The 14,284-nt window shown below is 38.9% G+C and overlaps 2 protein-coding genes and 1 pseudogene across 2 annotated transcripts; 1 reads left to right on the top strand and 2 right to left on the bottom strand.

Annotated features, from left to right (window-relative positions):
- Positions 1-6,063: 6,063 nt before the first annotated feature.
- Positions 6,064-8,358, bottom strand: LOC103432653 (uncharacterized). The gene is made up of 4 exons (XM_008370860.4): positions 8,164-8,358; positions 7,974-8,047; positions 7,075-7,516; positions 6,064-6,660 (listed from the first exon to the last, which is right to left on the bottom strand). The coding sequence occupies exons 1-4, from the start codon at positions 8,278-8,280 to the stop codon at positions 6,388-6,390; spliced, it is 906 nt and encodes a 301-aa protein (XP_008369082.2). The 5' UTR covers positions 8,281-8,358; the 3' UTR covers positions 6,064-6,387.
- Positions 8,359-9,050: 692 nt separating this feature from the next.
- LOC103432699 (pentatricopeptide repeat-containing protein At5g38730-like) lies at positions 9,051-13,140 on the top strand (annotated as a pseudogene).
- Positions 11,993-12,604, bottom strand: LOC103432651 (uncharacterized). Its single transcript, XM_017330559.1, has one exon. The coding sequence runs from the start codon at positions 12,602-12,604 to the stop codon at positions 11,993-11,995; it is 612 nt and encodes a 203-aa protein (XP_017186048.1).
- Positions 13,141-14,284: the final 1,144 nt, after the last annotated feature.

Below are 14,284 nucleotides of genomic sequence, written 5' to 3'. Positions count from 1 at the left end.
ACGTGAGGCTTCATGCAAGGCGAGAATGTCAACATGGTTCGAAGAAGTCGCAACTAATGTTTTCTTGGTAAACCTCCAAGACATAGCTCGTTTGAGAACGTGCCCTATGCGGGTTAGACAGATAACTAGCATCTGTATAACCAACGAGGCGGGAATTAACCTGAGGACCAAGGGGGCGGCATCTCATCTCGAGGATTAATGGGTGTAGAACAAGCCCAAATCCGTCGTATCTTTGAGGTAGCAAAAAATGTCTTTAACACCATTCCAATGTCTACGTGTAGGCACGTTGCTATATCTAGCAAAAAGATTAACAACAAAGGAGATGTCGGGTCTAGTGTATTGAGCCATGTACAATAAAGCACTAATTGCACTCATGTATGGAACTTCAGGCTCCAAAATCTCTTCCTCATCCTCTTCAGGAAAGAAGGGATCTCGTTTAGCATCTAGATTTTGAATGACCACATGAGTACTCAAAGGCTTCGCTTTATCCTCATTAAAAGGTCGCAACACCTTTTGGGAGTAGTTCGATTGATGTACTAGGATTCCATCAGAACAATTCTCGATCTCCAGGCCGAGACAAAATCGAATTTTCCAAGATCTTTCATCTCAAATTCTGATTTCAAGTGAACAACAATTTCTTCAACCTCTACAAGAGTTTTGACGTGGTTCATGTCGTCGACATAAACTGCAACGATCGCAAATCCAGAATGTGACTTTTTGATGAACACGTATGAGCATAGTTTGTTGTTCACATAACCCTGACTTGTCAAATATTCACTCAGTCGGTTATACCACATCCGCCCGAATTGTTTCAATCGGTAGAGTGATCTCCTCAATCTAATCAAGAGGGTGTTCCATGGTCTAGAACTATTTGAGCCAGTCAATGTAGATTTCTGTACCTATATCCCTATAGAAATACGCTGTTACCACGTCCATAAGTTGCATATTTAGTTTTTCGGAAACTACCAAACTGATAAGGTAGTGGAATGTTATGATGTCCATTATGGGGGAATACGTCTCCTCATAGTCAATCCCAGGGCATTGAGAGAAGCCTTGCACTACCAAGCATGATTTATATCACATTATTTTATTTTTCTCATTACGTTTCCTCACGAAAACCCACTTGTAGCCCACGGGCTTCATATGTGGTGGAGTAGGAGCTACGGGCCTAAACACCTTGCGTTTTGCAAGAAAATCGAGTTCGACCTAGATTGCTTGTTTCTAGTTTAACCAATCGGTTCTACGTCGACATTCATCAATGGAATATGGTTCAATGTCATCGCTAAGCATGATGTCGGTAGCAATTATATACGCGAATGCATCATCGAGAATCATCTCATTCTGATTCCATTCCTCATCAATAATGCTTAATGGACCAAAATCTCGCGATTCTCAGGAGGCCGGTTTGTCTCAACTAAGACATCACCGTAATCTAGAATAATCTCATGCGTTGGAACAAATGAGTAAGCGGTGGTCAGATTCAGATTAGGGTTACTAGTTTGTACCGTTTTCCTCTTCTAGAGTTGTGAATCCTTTGAACCAAGGGGTCTGCCACCGTTCAAGGTAGGAGCAGATGATTGGTAAGCCGCGACTGTACCGAGCCGTGTGGGAGGTGCGCCTGCCCCACCTTCGGGGACGGTTCAGCCTTCCAAGGCGGTGTTGCGATGTACGTTAAGTACGTCCATCCTTGTAGGTACGTTTGTAGGAGGTATATGTGATCTCATCACATTTGCAAGATCAGTAAAAGCATCTGGCATTCTTTGAGCAATGCTCTGAAGATCTAGAATACGACGCACTTCAGTTTCAGACTAGGCAGTGTGGGGATCTAAAAGAGACAAAGTGTGAGTAATCCACGACAACTCGTAGCGTTCTACAGGAACGTTATGTTCTTGTCTCCCCCTAATGACGGGAAAACTGTCTCATCAAAGTGATAATCTGCAAAACGTGTGGTAAAGATATCTCCTATTAAGGGCTCTAAGTAGCAAATAATTGGTGACGAGTCATAACCAACATAGATTCCCATTCTTCTCTGAGGATCCATTTTGGTACGTAGTGGCGGCACTATTGGCACATAGACTGTGCATCTAAACACATGTAAATGCGAGATGTTAGGCTCATATTCAATAACCAACTGTAACGGTGAATGAGGTTGGGTAGTGATGGGCCTCAGGTGGACCAACATAGTTGCGTGCAATATTGCATGGCCCCAGGCAGATATCGGGAATTCGGTTCATATAATCAAAGTTTGAGCTATCATTTGAAGGCGCTTTATGAAAGCTTCTGCCAGGTCATTTTAGGTGTGAACATGGGGTACAGGATGTTCAACTTCAATCCCAACAGACATGCAATAATCGTAAAAAGTCTGTGACGTAAACTTTCCAGCATTATCCAGTCGAATTGACTTAATCGGATAATTAAATTTGCGTGATACCACTACCAGCCAGACAACTAACTTCCCTACTAGTCATATATAGAAATAAATTAATTGAATCTGTCACATGCATAAATATAATTCCAGTCATTCAATTAATCAATCGAGAAATAATATCCATAAAAATAATTATCCATAATTCAAAACAAACCAAAAACCAAACAAATAATTCCAAGGACTTAGAAAAATTGTCCAAAAATTTAAACCATAAACTTAGAAAAATAGGGGGGGGGGTTCAAGTTCGACATGTTCCTAAAACAGAGGGTACCAAAAAAAACGTGGTTAGTCATATGGAAAACCATAGACATACATTGTAGAACATTCGGGTTCTATAGATATGTATTGGTTTAATTTTAGTATGAAAGCTACAGGTTTCATGTGGTATGTTTCGAATGAAAACTTCAAGTTTCAATGGCACTAAAATCAAAACTACAGGCTCGATTTTAGTTATGAATGTCTAGTTCATATATAAGGGTATCTGCAAGAACACATAATACAATATACAACTAAGTGTAGTGGATTTGTGGATTGCTTCAGGAACCCAAGTGTGAGTGCGTCGGGACTACGAAAGAACCCACAAGCAACAAAGGCAACAAGGCCTAGTAGAGGCAAGAAGGTGGTGAGAACACCTGAGCATCGATAAAATCCGACGCTCTACACATCTTCCTCCTAAACAGGAATCTCGAAGATTCGCATTTGCGGTGTTGATTAGTGGAAGTCAATCCAGAGTGAGAGATCCATGGAGGAGTAAGCCAACCTCACTTAGACCATCTCCAATCCTGGCCTAAAACCTAAAAATATTTAGCCTAAGAAATTTAGGTTTTAGCCTATAAACAGCTTTTTTACTCCAACCTTTCGGGCCTAAAATTTTAGCCCCGGATTATTAAGGAATGAATTTAGGCTATTTTTTTTTTATCTCTTACATTAACTTTTTTTTTTTTGAAAAAAAAATTATGTATACTATCGTAATTTAATTTTATGAACATTTTAATCTAAAAATATTTAAATTCCGATAAATATTGAAAAATCACTAAATCGACACATGAAACTTACCAAACTTTCAACTTTAATTAATAGAAACAATAATTAAAGTGTGGAATAATGAGTACAATAATTATTGAAGGCATCTAGATTAATAGAAACAATAATTAATACGCACGACAATTAATAAAGTACATAAACTCAATACAAACGACAATTAATAAATCACATAAACTTAATACAATCGAAAATTCATAAACTACGTAAACTTAATAATGATATCCACCATCTTGATTTGGTGATGGACTTAATGGTGGACTTGGGATATAGCCTTGAGATGAATTATCATCTTGAAATATACTCCTTCTGGCATCCCTTAGCAAAATTTCCCTTTGCTTACCACGTAAGTACTTCCTCTCTGGAGTGTATTTGTTGAGGTCCTCCATCATCAAATTTATTTTGAACCTCTCTTGCTCCCTATCCCCTTCTTCCTTCATTTGCAAACGCATTTGGCCCGCTTCTTCTTGGTGAGCGCAATGGTTTCGCTCAATTTTACAGTTCCAATAGCAATGTGTCCACTCATCGGATCTTGGGACTTCCCTTTTCTCTTCGCTTTCTTTTTCTTATCTCTTCCCGGGGGCCTTGCAAAAGAAGAAGTTGGGGTCATTTGTTCAACACCTTCATTGACACCTTCATTCGCATCTTCATTGAAATCATTTGGGGGCGAGGCTTCACTATGAAATAATCTTCCCTATTGTTGGTCTGCATTGGTTCCCCACCTCAGACAATCCTTGAGGACATTCCAAGCATGATGCAACTTAAAAGCTTGATTTTTTGGTGTAGTTCTTGTCTTGTAAATTGACTTTGTTAGTTGAAAAATATTATTATGTACATGACAAATAAAATATCAACAAAGAAACTCACAATTTCTGAGAACCTCCTTCCACTAGGCATGTCAACCGTGGTTCTCTCCAAGCTTCCCTTCTACAAAGTGCATGCTTTGTTGATAATCTTCCATCGATCATAAACACCATCAGCTTCCCTTCGACCGGCGTTGGAGTTTTCATGGAACTTATCAAAGATTTTACCCCACAAAACCTTTTTATTTTGATTCATGCTGACGGCACCATCTTCGCTAATAGAAATCCATGTCAAACATAAAGCAATATCTTCATCAAAAGTCCAATTACGACCTCTAACATGCTCTTTTGCCATCTTGAAAAATTTGGAAATGAGAAGAAATGGTAGAAAGAAAAATCGGAAGAATTGTAGGAGAAAAGTGAGTTTTGTGTGGATGTTTGAACAAATACATAGGTATTTATAGAGTTTTTTTGGTGAATTTTGAGTTAAATAATTTTTTTTTAATTATTTTAGTCGTTGGATTCTTTTTTTTTTACCGTTATATTTGAATGCATTCGATCTAAGCCGTTGGTTTCAATAAATATATAAATATAAAACTAAAAAAAAAAACACTTAAACGTGGACCGTTGGATTAACCAATGGTCTAATTAACACAGCTGTTGGATTGAAAAAGGTAGCCTAACGGCTACAGACAGCTAATGACAGCCGAGGGACATGCCCACGTGGGTGGGGTCCGCCTCGGCTGAGTCTCTAGCGCGTCTGCGCGTGGAGCGAGTCAAGCTGGCGTCTGGGCTTCACAGCCTCGGTTTCAGGCTCATCGGCTGGGGTCAACTCCAGTTTGTGGCCTAAACTTGGGCCGATATTTGGCCTTGGCCCCGGGATGAGTTTTAGGTTTTAGGTTAGTTTTAGGACATGGGTTGGGTTGGGTTGGGTTTTTAGGGGTGGGGGGAAGGGAATTATAGGTTATAGCCCAGGGTTGGAGTGAGTCTTAGGAGGAAACCCCTCACTCTGGAGAGAAAAACTTCTTAGCAGACCATGATTTTCCTCATGTGTTTTGAGGTTCATGTGTCCAATCAGATGCCAAGGAACCCCAGAAGGCATTGGTGCTAGGCTCCACAATTGGGCTGTTAGGCGGGCTCAACATACTTAGCCCAATAGCCTTTCGGCTAACATTTGGCTTGGTGGGTCTCAACTTTTTTTAGCCCAGTCCTTTATTAGAATTGAGTTTTGTGGCATTTTGGGCTAAAACTTAGCCTATAACCCTATAATAGCCATCTCCACTGGTGATGGCCTAAAATTTCGTAGTTTACAGCCAATCTATGAAGACCTTGAACAATTGCTCTTGAGAACTCGATGGCAAATCCTTTTAGGAGAGAAACTTTCATTTCACGTCCCCACGCCACCGGGTGTATACACACCACACCAATGAGGACTGAGGAGTGCTTCATTGACTTGGTATTTTCCATTTTCTTTTAGCAGAGTCTAACAAGCTAGAGTTAAATTGTAAACTTTCTTCAAATAATTAAAATGGAAAATTACCTTCCGCATCCTTATTTTCTCCTTCTGCACTCTAAACTTTCTATCACGGATTTCTTCATTTATTCAATCCAATCACTAGGACGAAAAAGGAAGGAGCAGTGCGTGGGGAGAAAAAAGTAGGAAAATCATTTCCCTTAAAATCAACTTAAATTACGGAGTTATCCACCTTTTTCGATCCGAAAAACAGGGTCTCAACCAGATTTTCTTGACGTCGATGACTGGACCTAGCAAATAGAAGAAGAGTTTGAAAATTCTTAAATTATCATCTATTTTGTAAACGAAATAGGTCCTGAAACAAGTAAACGCAAGCTTGAAACGACTGAGATAACCATGCTTGAAATAACCCAATCAGCCAAACCCTCCAGCAATTTTTCCGACGACATTTCATGCCCTACCCATAATGTAAATGTATAGTTACAACTCAGTCTCACATCCACAGCTCCAAAATCCTAGAGATCAAAGATGCTCATCTCATCAGGGTTTAACATGTCAGTACAAAGTTCACTATGGAAAATCATACTATGGGACCGACTTTATTTGAAGATAAAGGAAAGTAACAAGTCAGGGATTATGAGTTACACCAAGGCGATGCTGCTTTCTCCACCGGGGGGCTTACGAACACCACCCAGATAGTCTCTGGATGATGCCTTTCCATCAGCAAAGATGTTGCTGCCATTCATCTCTCTCAGCTTAGCCGTGCTCAGGGGCTTTTCAGCAGATCCTGGAGGAACATCTCCCTTAAATATATCATTCCCCGTCAGCTCCGCAAACTTCTGGTTATGTATTTTCCTTGGAGTCTTGGAAACAGGTTCCTCACTGAACATAATATTACTCTGACCTCCAGCAGGCTGTGTCACAAAAAGTAAATTTCAACACTAGAATTCAAGAAATGTTACTTCGCAAGATAGTCCAGCATTATTCGGCAGAGTAATAAATATATACTTGGATTACAGGAAAGTGTTCACCAGCAGACTATCTTTCTAGTTTCTAGGCTATCAATTTTGAACCCTCGGTCCAATTAATTCTTTTTGGAATGTATGGTCCAAACTAACAGTCTCATCGCTAACATGCCAGACGACTATTTGACAAAAGACCCTAAACAGGAGAACCCTCAATTGCACAGCTCAAAACCAAAATTACGGAAGTCCAATTTATCTAGTGTTGCATTTCCTAATTAATTAATTATCATAACTAAAGCTGCGGAATGAAAATATGAATGAAAACATTCATTCACAAAAACGAAAAAGAATCAGTGAACTCACATTGGAAACTTTGACAGAGGTGCGCAGATTTCGGGGTGCAGGTTCCCCCATGTCTCTGGTTTGTCTAGTTTGCAGGGTGTGAGCAGCAGCCAATGATCGAGGCAAGACTTCAGGAGGAGGGCCAAAGATGTCATTTCCAGTGAGTTCCTTGGACTTGGCATTTGATACGCTCTTCTTGGATTTTGAATCTGAGTCGGACTGCAATGTCCCACTCAATTCACGCTGCTTGGCAACCTCAGGAACAGTGACAGGCTTCTTGGGCGTGACATGTTCATCAACACTGAATGAGATTTGACTGACTCCATTGAGTGCTTGCTGATAAATACGAAGCCCCGTTTTGTTACTAGCATCATTAGATTCTGGTGCAGCATCCTTGCCTGACCCAGCTGCAAATATACCATTTCCAGTAATCTCCTTCAATTTATGGCCTGAACAAGGCTTCCTGTACCGCATTTCGTCTGGGTTTTAGATTTACACTACAATATTGGTGATTAACCATATACTCAAAAGCAGTGATTTCTTGCGGGATCTAAGATAGGTAAATTTTGAAAAAGAGAAACGAAATTATTGGGTTTCATTGCATGCATTTGTAGACCATACACTAAATAAAGATCACATCAATCAAGCATACGTGGGTTAGGCTAGTCGGCCAAGCCAGTGCCACCGTCTCGTAGATTAGAGCAATTTAGAATATCGTCTTATCACAAGAGATAAATTAAGATCACATGCATATAAAACAATCAAAGTTGATATTTTTCTGATCAGAAAACAGAAATGCTTGTAGCCTTGATTCAGCAGTTTGAGCAGGTTAATGGGCCAGCCATTAGCAGAAAATTACAGTAACGAAGCATGCATTACTAAATTAGTAGCTGGATCTGAGCTGAGAGAAGAGATCTTACTGTTTGTTGAGGCTCTGAGCTTCTTCATCAGTGATCTGACCGCCATGGAGCACCTTGCTGATTCCATCGGACGGCTGAAATGCACCGCTTGAGCTTAATTATTTCTCAATACATCACCACCAAGAAAGAAAACAAGAAGAAATTGACATTTGACTACTAAGTAGGTGTTCAAAGTGGAAGGTAAAGCAACCTGATGAGAGCGGTGGGCGGAGGAGGCGGTGGCCGGAGAGTCGGAGTGTGGGACCTCTTTCCACGTCAGCATATCGGCAGTGTCTCTGCGAGGCTTTCTCGGTGCTGTTCTCTCCATTGTTTTCGGCCTCACTCTCTTCCTCTGTCCCTCTTCCCCGTTTGGCTTTTGGATGATTAGAAAATAGCAGATAATAAATAAATAAACAAAAAATGTTATTGACATTAAAAAGAAAAGGAACTTTAACGAAAAGCACCTGGTACTGTTCATTTTAACGAAAAATCACATTTTTACACTAAAAAGTCAATCCTGGTACTATTCACTTTACCCTTTATTTTGTCCTTATAATTAAAACTCAAAGTTTTCAAACCATTTTCATTAGTTTTCCAAAAAGAAAAAGGTAAATTACGTCTTAATCTCTCAAGTTTCATTCACTTGCCGTTGCAATCTCATCTAATATCTTTAAACATTTTAATGTCATAAATTTATTATTATTTTATTACAATTTCATATCTCAAAAGATTTTAGGTAAAACAAAAAACTAAAAGCAAATGGTCATTTATTACAGTAATAAAAAAAATTTAAACCATTACATGACGGTATGAATTTAAATTCAAATAATGACTAATTTAACCTCTAATCTATGACAAATATAAGAAATTAAAAAACCCGAGCCGAAAAAAAAAAAAACACCAAAACTAATAAAAAAATTAGATAAAACCGAACGAAAGTAAATAGTAATTTTAATTTGATTTTCGGTTTCGATAAAAAAAAAGGAAGCGATTGAAACCTGACTAAAACCTGTCAGAGTTTGATGGCTGTTTTAGTTTCATTGACCGGTGAGACCCAATTCATTCAGTGTGTATGCAGTTGTAGTAAAGGGTCATTGAAGCTACCTCTTGAAGCCCAACAATGGCTCTCTTCTCAGCTCTGCAACCATTCGCCTGGTACTCCTGCAACTCTCACTCCATGGATATGGCCTTTCTCCTTCGTGGGCTTTCTTCAAATGGGTTGAATCACTTCCCACTTTCAACCACTCCTTGCATTGCTCTTGGACTATGATTCACATCCTCACCAAGCACACCCCCTTCAATCCTGCACACCAACTGCTTGAGAAAATTTCCCTTAAGAATTTCTTGTCCTCTCCCTCGGTTTTGAATGCTTTGGTTCAGACCCATGACGACCCTGATGTGAATTCACATGTTTTGAGCTGGCTTGTGATCTTTTATGCTAATTCTAAGATGACCCAAGATGCGATTCAGGTTTTGGGGCACATGAGGGTTCATGGGTTTAAGCCCCCCTTGCACGCTTGTACTGTCTTGTTGAGTTCTTTGGTTAAAGATAGGTTGACGAACATGGTGTGGAAAGTTTACCAGAATATGATCAAGGCCGGGATGTTCATTTGTACAATGTGTTGATTCATGCTTGTTGCAAGTCTGGGGGGTGTAGAGAAGGCAGAGAGTTTGCTGAGTGAGATGGAATTCAAGTGTGTCTTTCCTGATCTTTTCACATACAATACGTTGATATCACTGTATTCTAAAAGGGGTATGCACTATGAAGCTTTGTCTGTTAGAGATAGAATGGAAAGAGCAGGAGTTACCCCTGATATGGTGACGTACAATTCACTTATGTATGCGTTTTGTAGAGAAGGTAGGATGAGGTAGGCTGTAAGACTTTTCCGTGAAATCAAAGGTGCTACTCCGAACCATATAACTTACCTCACATTAATTGATGGGTATTGTAGAGTGAATGACCTGGAAGAATCTTTAAGATTGTGTGAGGTAATGAAGGCCAAGGGACTCTATCCAGGAGTTGTTAATTATAATTCAATTCTTCGCAAGTTGTACGAAGAAAGCAGGATGAGGGATGCAAATAAACTTTTGAATGAGATGAGTGAAAGGAATGTTGAACCTGACAATGTCACATGTAACACATTGATTAATGCTTATTGTAAGATACAAGATATGAGGTCTGGTGTCAATGTGAAGGATAGGATGTTGGCAGCTGGACTGCAGCTGGATGAGTTTACATATAAAGCACTTGTTAATGGATTTTGCAAGGTTCTGGAGATGGACAGTGCTAAAGATATTTTATTTGCCATGCTTGATGTGGGAATTTATGCTAGTTATTGCCCCTATACATGGATTATAGATGGTTACTGTAACCAAGAGAATGAAGCAGTTATAAGAGTTCCAGATGAGAAGGTTATGTAAACAAGAAAGGGTTGATAGTGCTGAAAAGGTTTTCAGTCTTATGCAAGAGAAAGGTATATCAGGAGACAGTGTAATATATACTAGTCTTGCATATGCTTACTTGAAAGCAGGAAAGTCGAGTGTAGTTTCAGCGATGTTAGACGAAATGTACAAGTGGAGGTTGATGGTTACACGCAAGATCTATAGATCTTTCAGTGCTTCTTATGCCAGTGATTATGATATACGCTTATTTTGGGATCATATGATTGAGAGGCCGAATGTCAAAAAATGTTATTATTAAGGAAGTGCCACAAACATAAATGAACGATGCAGATGTTGCTGCGAGTTTGATTATAGGCTCAATGTTTTCATGCTATAACACAAACCTCTCTGCCTCTCTTAAAGGTGTTGGAGACTGTTATTGACTTGTGGCACCGGAAGGTATATGGATTCCTGGAGAAGCTAAGAGACAGTGATAAGTGCTTGTAGCATAGTAATTTTTCTTGTAAGTCAGGCTTTTTATTGTCTCTCAAAAATTGATGACCAAGTAAGTGTGTGACATTTTATCATATGCTTTAGTGGGATTTCAATCAGGAAATGGTCTCGTAATGCCTCTTTTATCTATTGGAATGGTTCTATACTCCCATCTAGATCTACTTTACAGATATACTGATTTTGCTCGTGGTTTAATCATGTTGGGGGGGGGGGGGGGGGGTTAAATTATACTCGGAAAGCATCTGTTTGGGCTGTTCTGTGGAGATGTGCATCCTTCCATGAGTGGGACAATTGACTTGCATTTTCCAAAGCATCAAGTCGAGGTGTAGGCTGAACAGAAAAATATGTGGAATGGGGGTCTTCAAAATCATGTGACAGATGATTTGTATGTAAGTGCTGAAGACCAAGTAGTTTAAGAATCCATCATGCTGCAGTTTTAAACTGAAACTACTTCAGCGCTTCTGGTTTGGCACATGCGAAGCTCAAGCGATGAATTCTAGCTACATTGTTTATAGGTTAGTGATATTTCTATATCTTTCATTTTCTTCTATCCGTTAGAAATAAATTTAGAAAGAAAATTAGAATCGGAATCTTATGAACTGGGATTGGCTCAGCCGTTTTTGTTTCTGATTGCCAAACAAATAAATAGAGAATATTGCACAACAAATAACATAACCTGGTTACAGTAGTTGTTTTTTTCTTGGTCTGAGGTCTTATTAGTCATTGCTGTTACTGATATGTTGAACAAGACTTGTGCCAAGCTAAAACCGTTTAAGGAAAAAAGTTCTTTAGAGAACACTCCGTAGGAAAAGCTCTGTGTTTTGGCACAAAGTTTTTGAAGCACAAGGTCACAACCTAGGTTTGAGTCAATATTTCCACAGTTGCCTAGACTCCAGTAATATTTTGTAATTGATGGAACAATTCGCTTACATTATATATTTTCTCAAATGCCTTTTTGGATCTTTCATTTTTTCTCAGGATCGTCTGATTCATATACACAGTTACAAAGATAAATTTCGACAATCACTTCAGTCCTAGATAAAAAGGGTCAGTGTGATACTAGTAGGAAAACAAAAAAAAACCACAAAGAATGTTTACACCAACCAAAATCCCTCTTAGTGCGCACACACCAATTATTTTTGTGCCTAAAAACCCTCTAGCGCAGCTGCTAGTGCAAAAATTTCATAATCCGAACAAATGCAACCGTGACCATGACCACTTTCACAACCACACTCATCCCATCTTTTCAACCTCCTGTTTCTTTGCCTCTTTTTCTCCATTTCCACATGATCTGCTTGAACTTGAATCTTGATTCCTACTTGCAGTTTAGGCGGTTTGACACCTTCTAGAGCATGCGCAGTTGTTGGAAGCACCGTGACCCACTGGTCCAACTCCATGCTTGGTGATTCAAGGATGTCCTTCCACGGAACCTCTGCCCTGCCCAAGAGTTGTGACCCTCCAATCCTGCCAAAAACCGGCACAGTGCTCCTCCAGCGGAGCTCGAAAACCACACTTTCTTGCTGTAGGGTGTTGTCCATGGAGCGCATCTCGGTTCCAGAGCACTCCAAAGAGACAGACTCATTCCAAACGTGGTTGGACTTGGCGGAGATTTCTCTAGTGTTGAGCATAATTCTTCTGTTGTTTCCTGCTGAAAGAGAGTATCGAACAAAGAGGTTTCCTGTGGTCTTGAATTCGATGTTTTTTGCTTGCATAACCTTCAGTTCACAGCTAAGGGAAGAAAAGTTTGAAGGAGTCATTGTATGTGTTTGAGAGTTGTAGATAGATAAAGAGAGTGCTGATGGATGCTTTGGTGAAGGGAAGGTGGGTTATATATAGTGTATGGGATATTGGAGGGAAGGTGGAATTGCTTTTTGAGGAAGCTGCTTTTACTCATTAAAGTAATACTAATAATGTGCAAGATCAATGTGCAAGATCATAAATGGAGTATTATAAATTTTAGTGTTATCTGCTTCATATTGGGGAATCATGAGAGATTGAGTGGAAGATTATGATGAGTTATTTTAAGCCCCTTGAGATTCTTGAAGAGCTGGATTTCATATAAACGACCCTTGCTACTACTTGCTACTTGCAACACTAGGATTGGCTTACACTACAGTGCTTTTGGACCTGCCACATGTACATGCAAATATATAAATTATGGAATGTGCTTGTGCTATATGCTATGTGGTTTGTTCTTCCACTGCAAGATCATTTTGATTTCTTCATCAGACCCTGCATCGTTCTTCTGGGATTTGCTAATAAATTGATCATAACTTACCTTTTTACATGGGAATACTTTGATCCACAACTTATGTTTTGTTTTTGCACCTCTAGACTCATGATTTGTAAAGAGACCGTTTGAGTACCATTCTGTTTTCTGTTTTCAATTTCAGTTCAACATTTTTTTTTTGTTTGAAAAGTTGAAATGCGTTCGGTAACTGCTTGCAGTTATAAAAAAAAAATGTCTGAAAGCTACAAGCCTGTTTGATAATTATTTGGTTTGTTATGATTTTTTGTTTGAGATATTGAAAAAGTATATTGTTGAAATGAGAAATGAATAAGAGCGGACGAAATATAGAGGGAGATATGTAAAAGAAATGTATAAGGGTACAAAAAAAGAAAACAAGAAACCTAAAATTAATTCAAGTTTGCTTTCACTTTTAGTTTTCATCCATTTTTCTTTATTTCTTTTCCTCCATCCCATTACCATTCTTCATTTCTCTCCTTTTATACTTTCCACATATTTCAAACACAAAAACAAAAAGTATAAAAACTAAAGGGAGTTTCTGAACTTTATTCTTTGTATAAGAGTGGGTTTGATTGTGAGTTTGTGTCGTGTCCGAGTTACTGTGTTTAATATAACACCATGCTTCCAAGCTTAACAACCAATTTGAGATTGATACACATTTGACCCACTATGTGATGGTCCCACGTGAAGGAGGCATTTCATATAAAGCCCCCACTTTTTCTACCGTTTTGTTCTAATCGCTAGATGCAAGTTGAGAGAAAGCATTGGTGTGGTTAAGAGTGGACTGACCCATCTCTTAGAATATCCAACATTGATTTGATTTGATAAGTGAATTTTCTCCAAAAAGATAGATAATATATAAACTATAAGTGGTCTCAAACTCACATATTTTCAATGTTTGATCCTAGACTCTTGCCATTGGTTATGGACAACTTTAAAGATCGCCTTAGATTGTCTTAAATTGGGTTTGACACTAGCTAGAAACTTATGGTGCTAAATATTTATCTATATACAATATACAAATCTACAACTAGAAAAATAAAGCACCATAACACTTGAGTGGGCAAATAAAAACTTGAACAAAATCGAGTATGCAAGAAGATTTAACTTTACAACGCACAAGGCTTGATTAAAGATAGTATTGAAAATACTGACTGACCAGGATCGCCACTTTACTTGGTTATATAAT

The sequence above is a fragment of the Malus domestica genome, chromosome 01, assembly GCF_042453785.1.
Source record: "Malus domestica chromosome 01, GDT2T_hap1".
Lineage (NCBI taxonomy): Eukaryota > Viridiplantae > Streptophyta > Magnoliopsida > Rosales > Rosaceae > Malus > Malus domestica.
The sequence above is the reverse complement of the archived record's forward strand: the minus strand, read 5'-3'. Positions and strand labels throughout refer to the sequence as shown.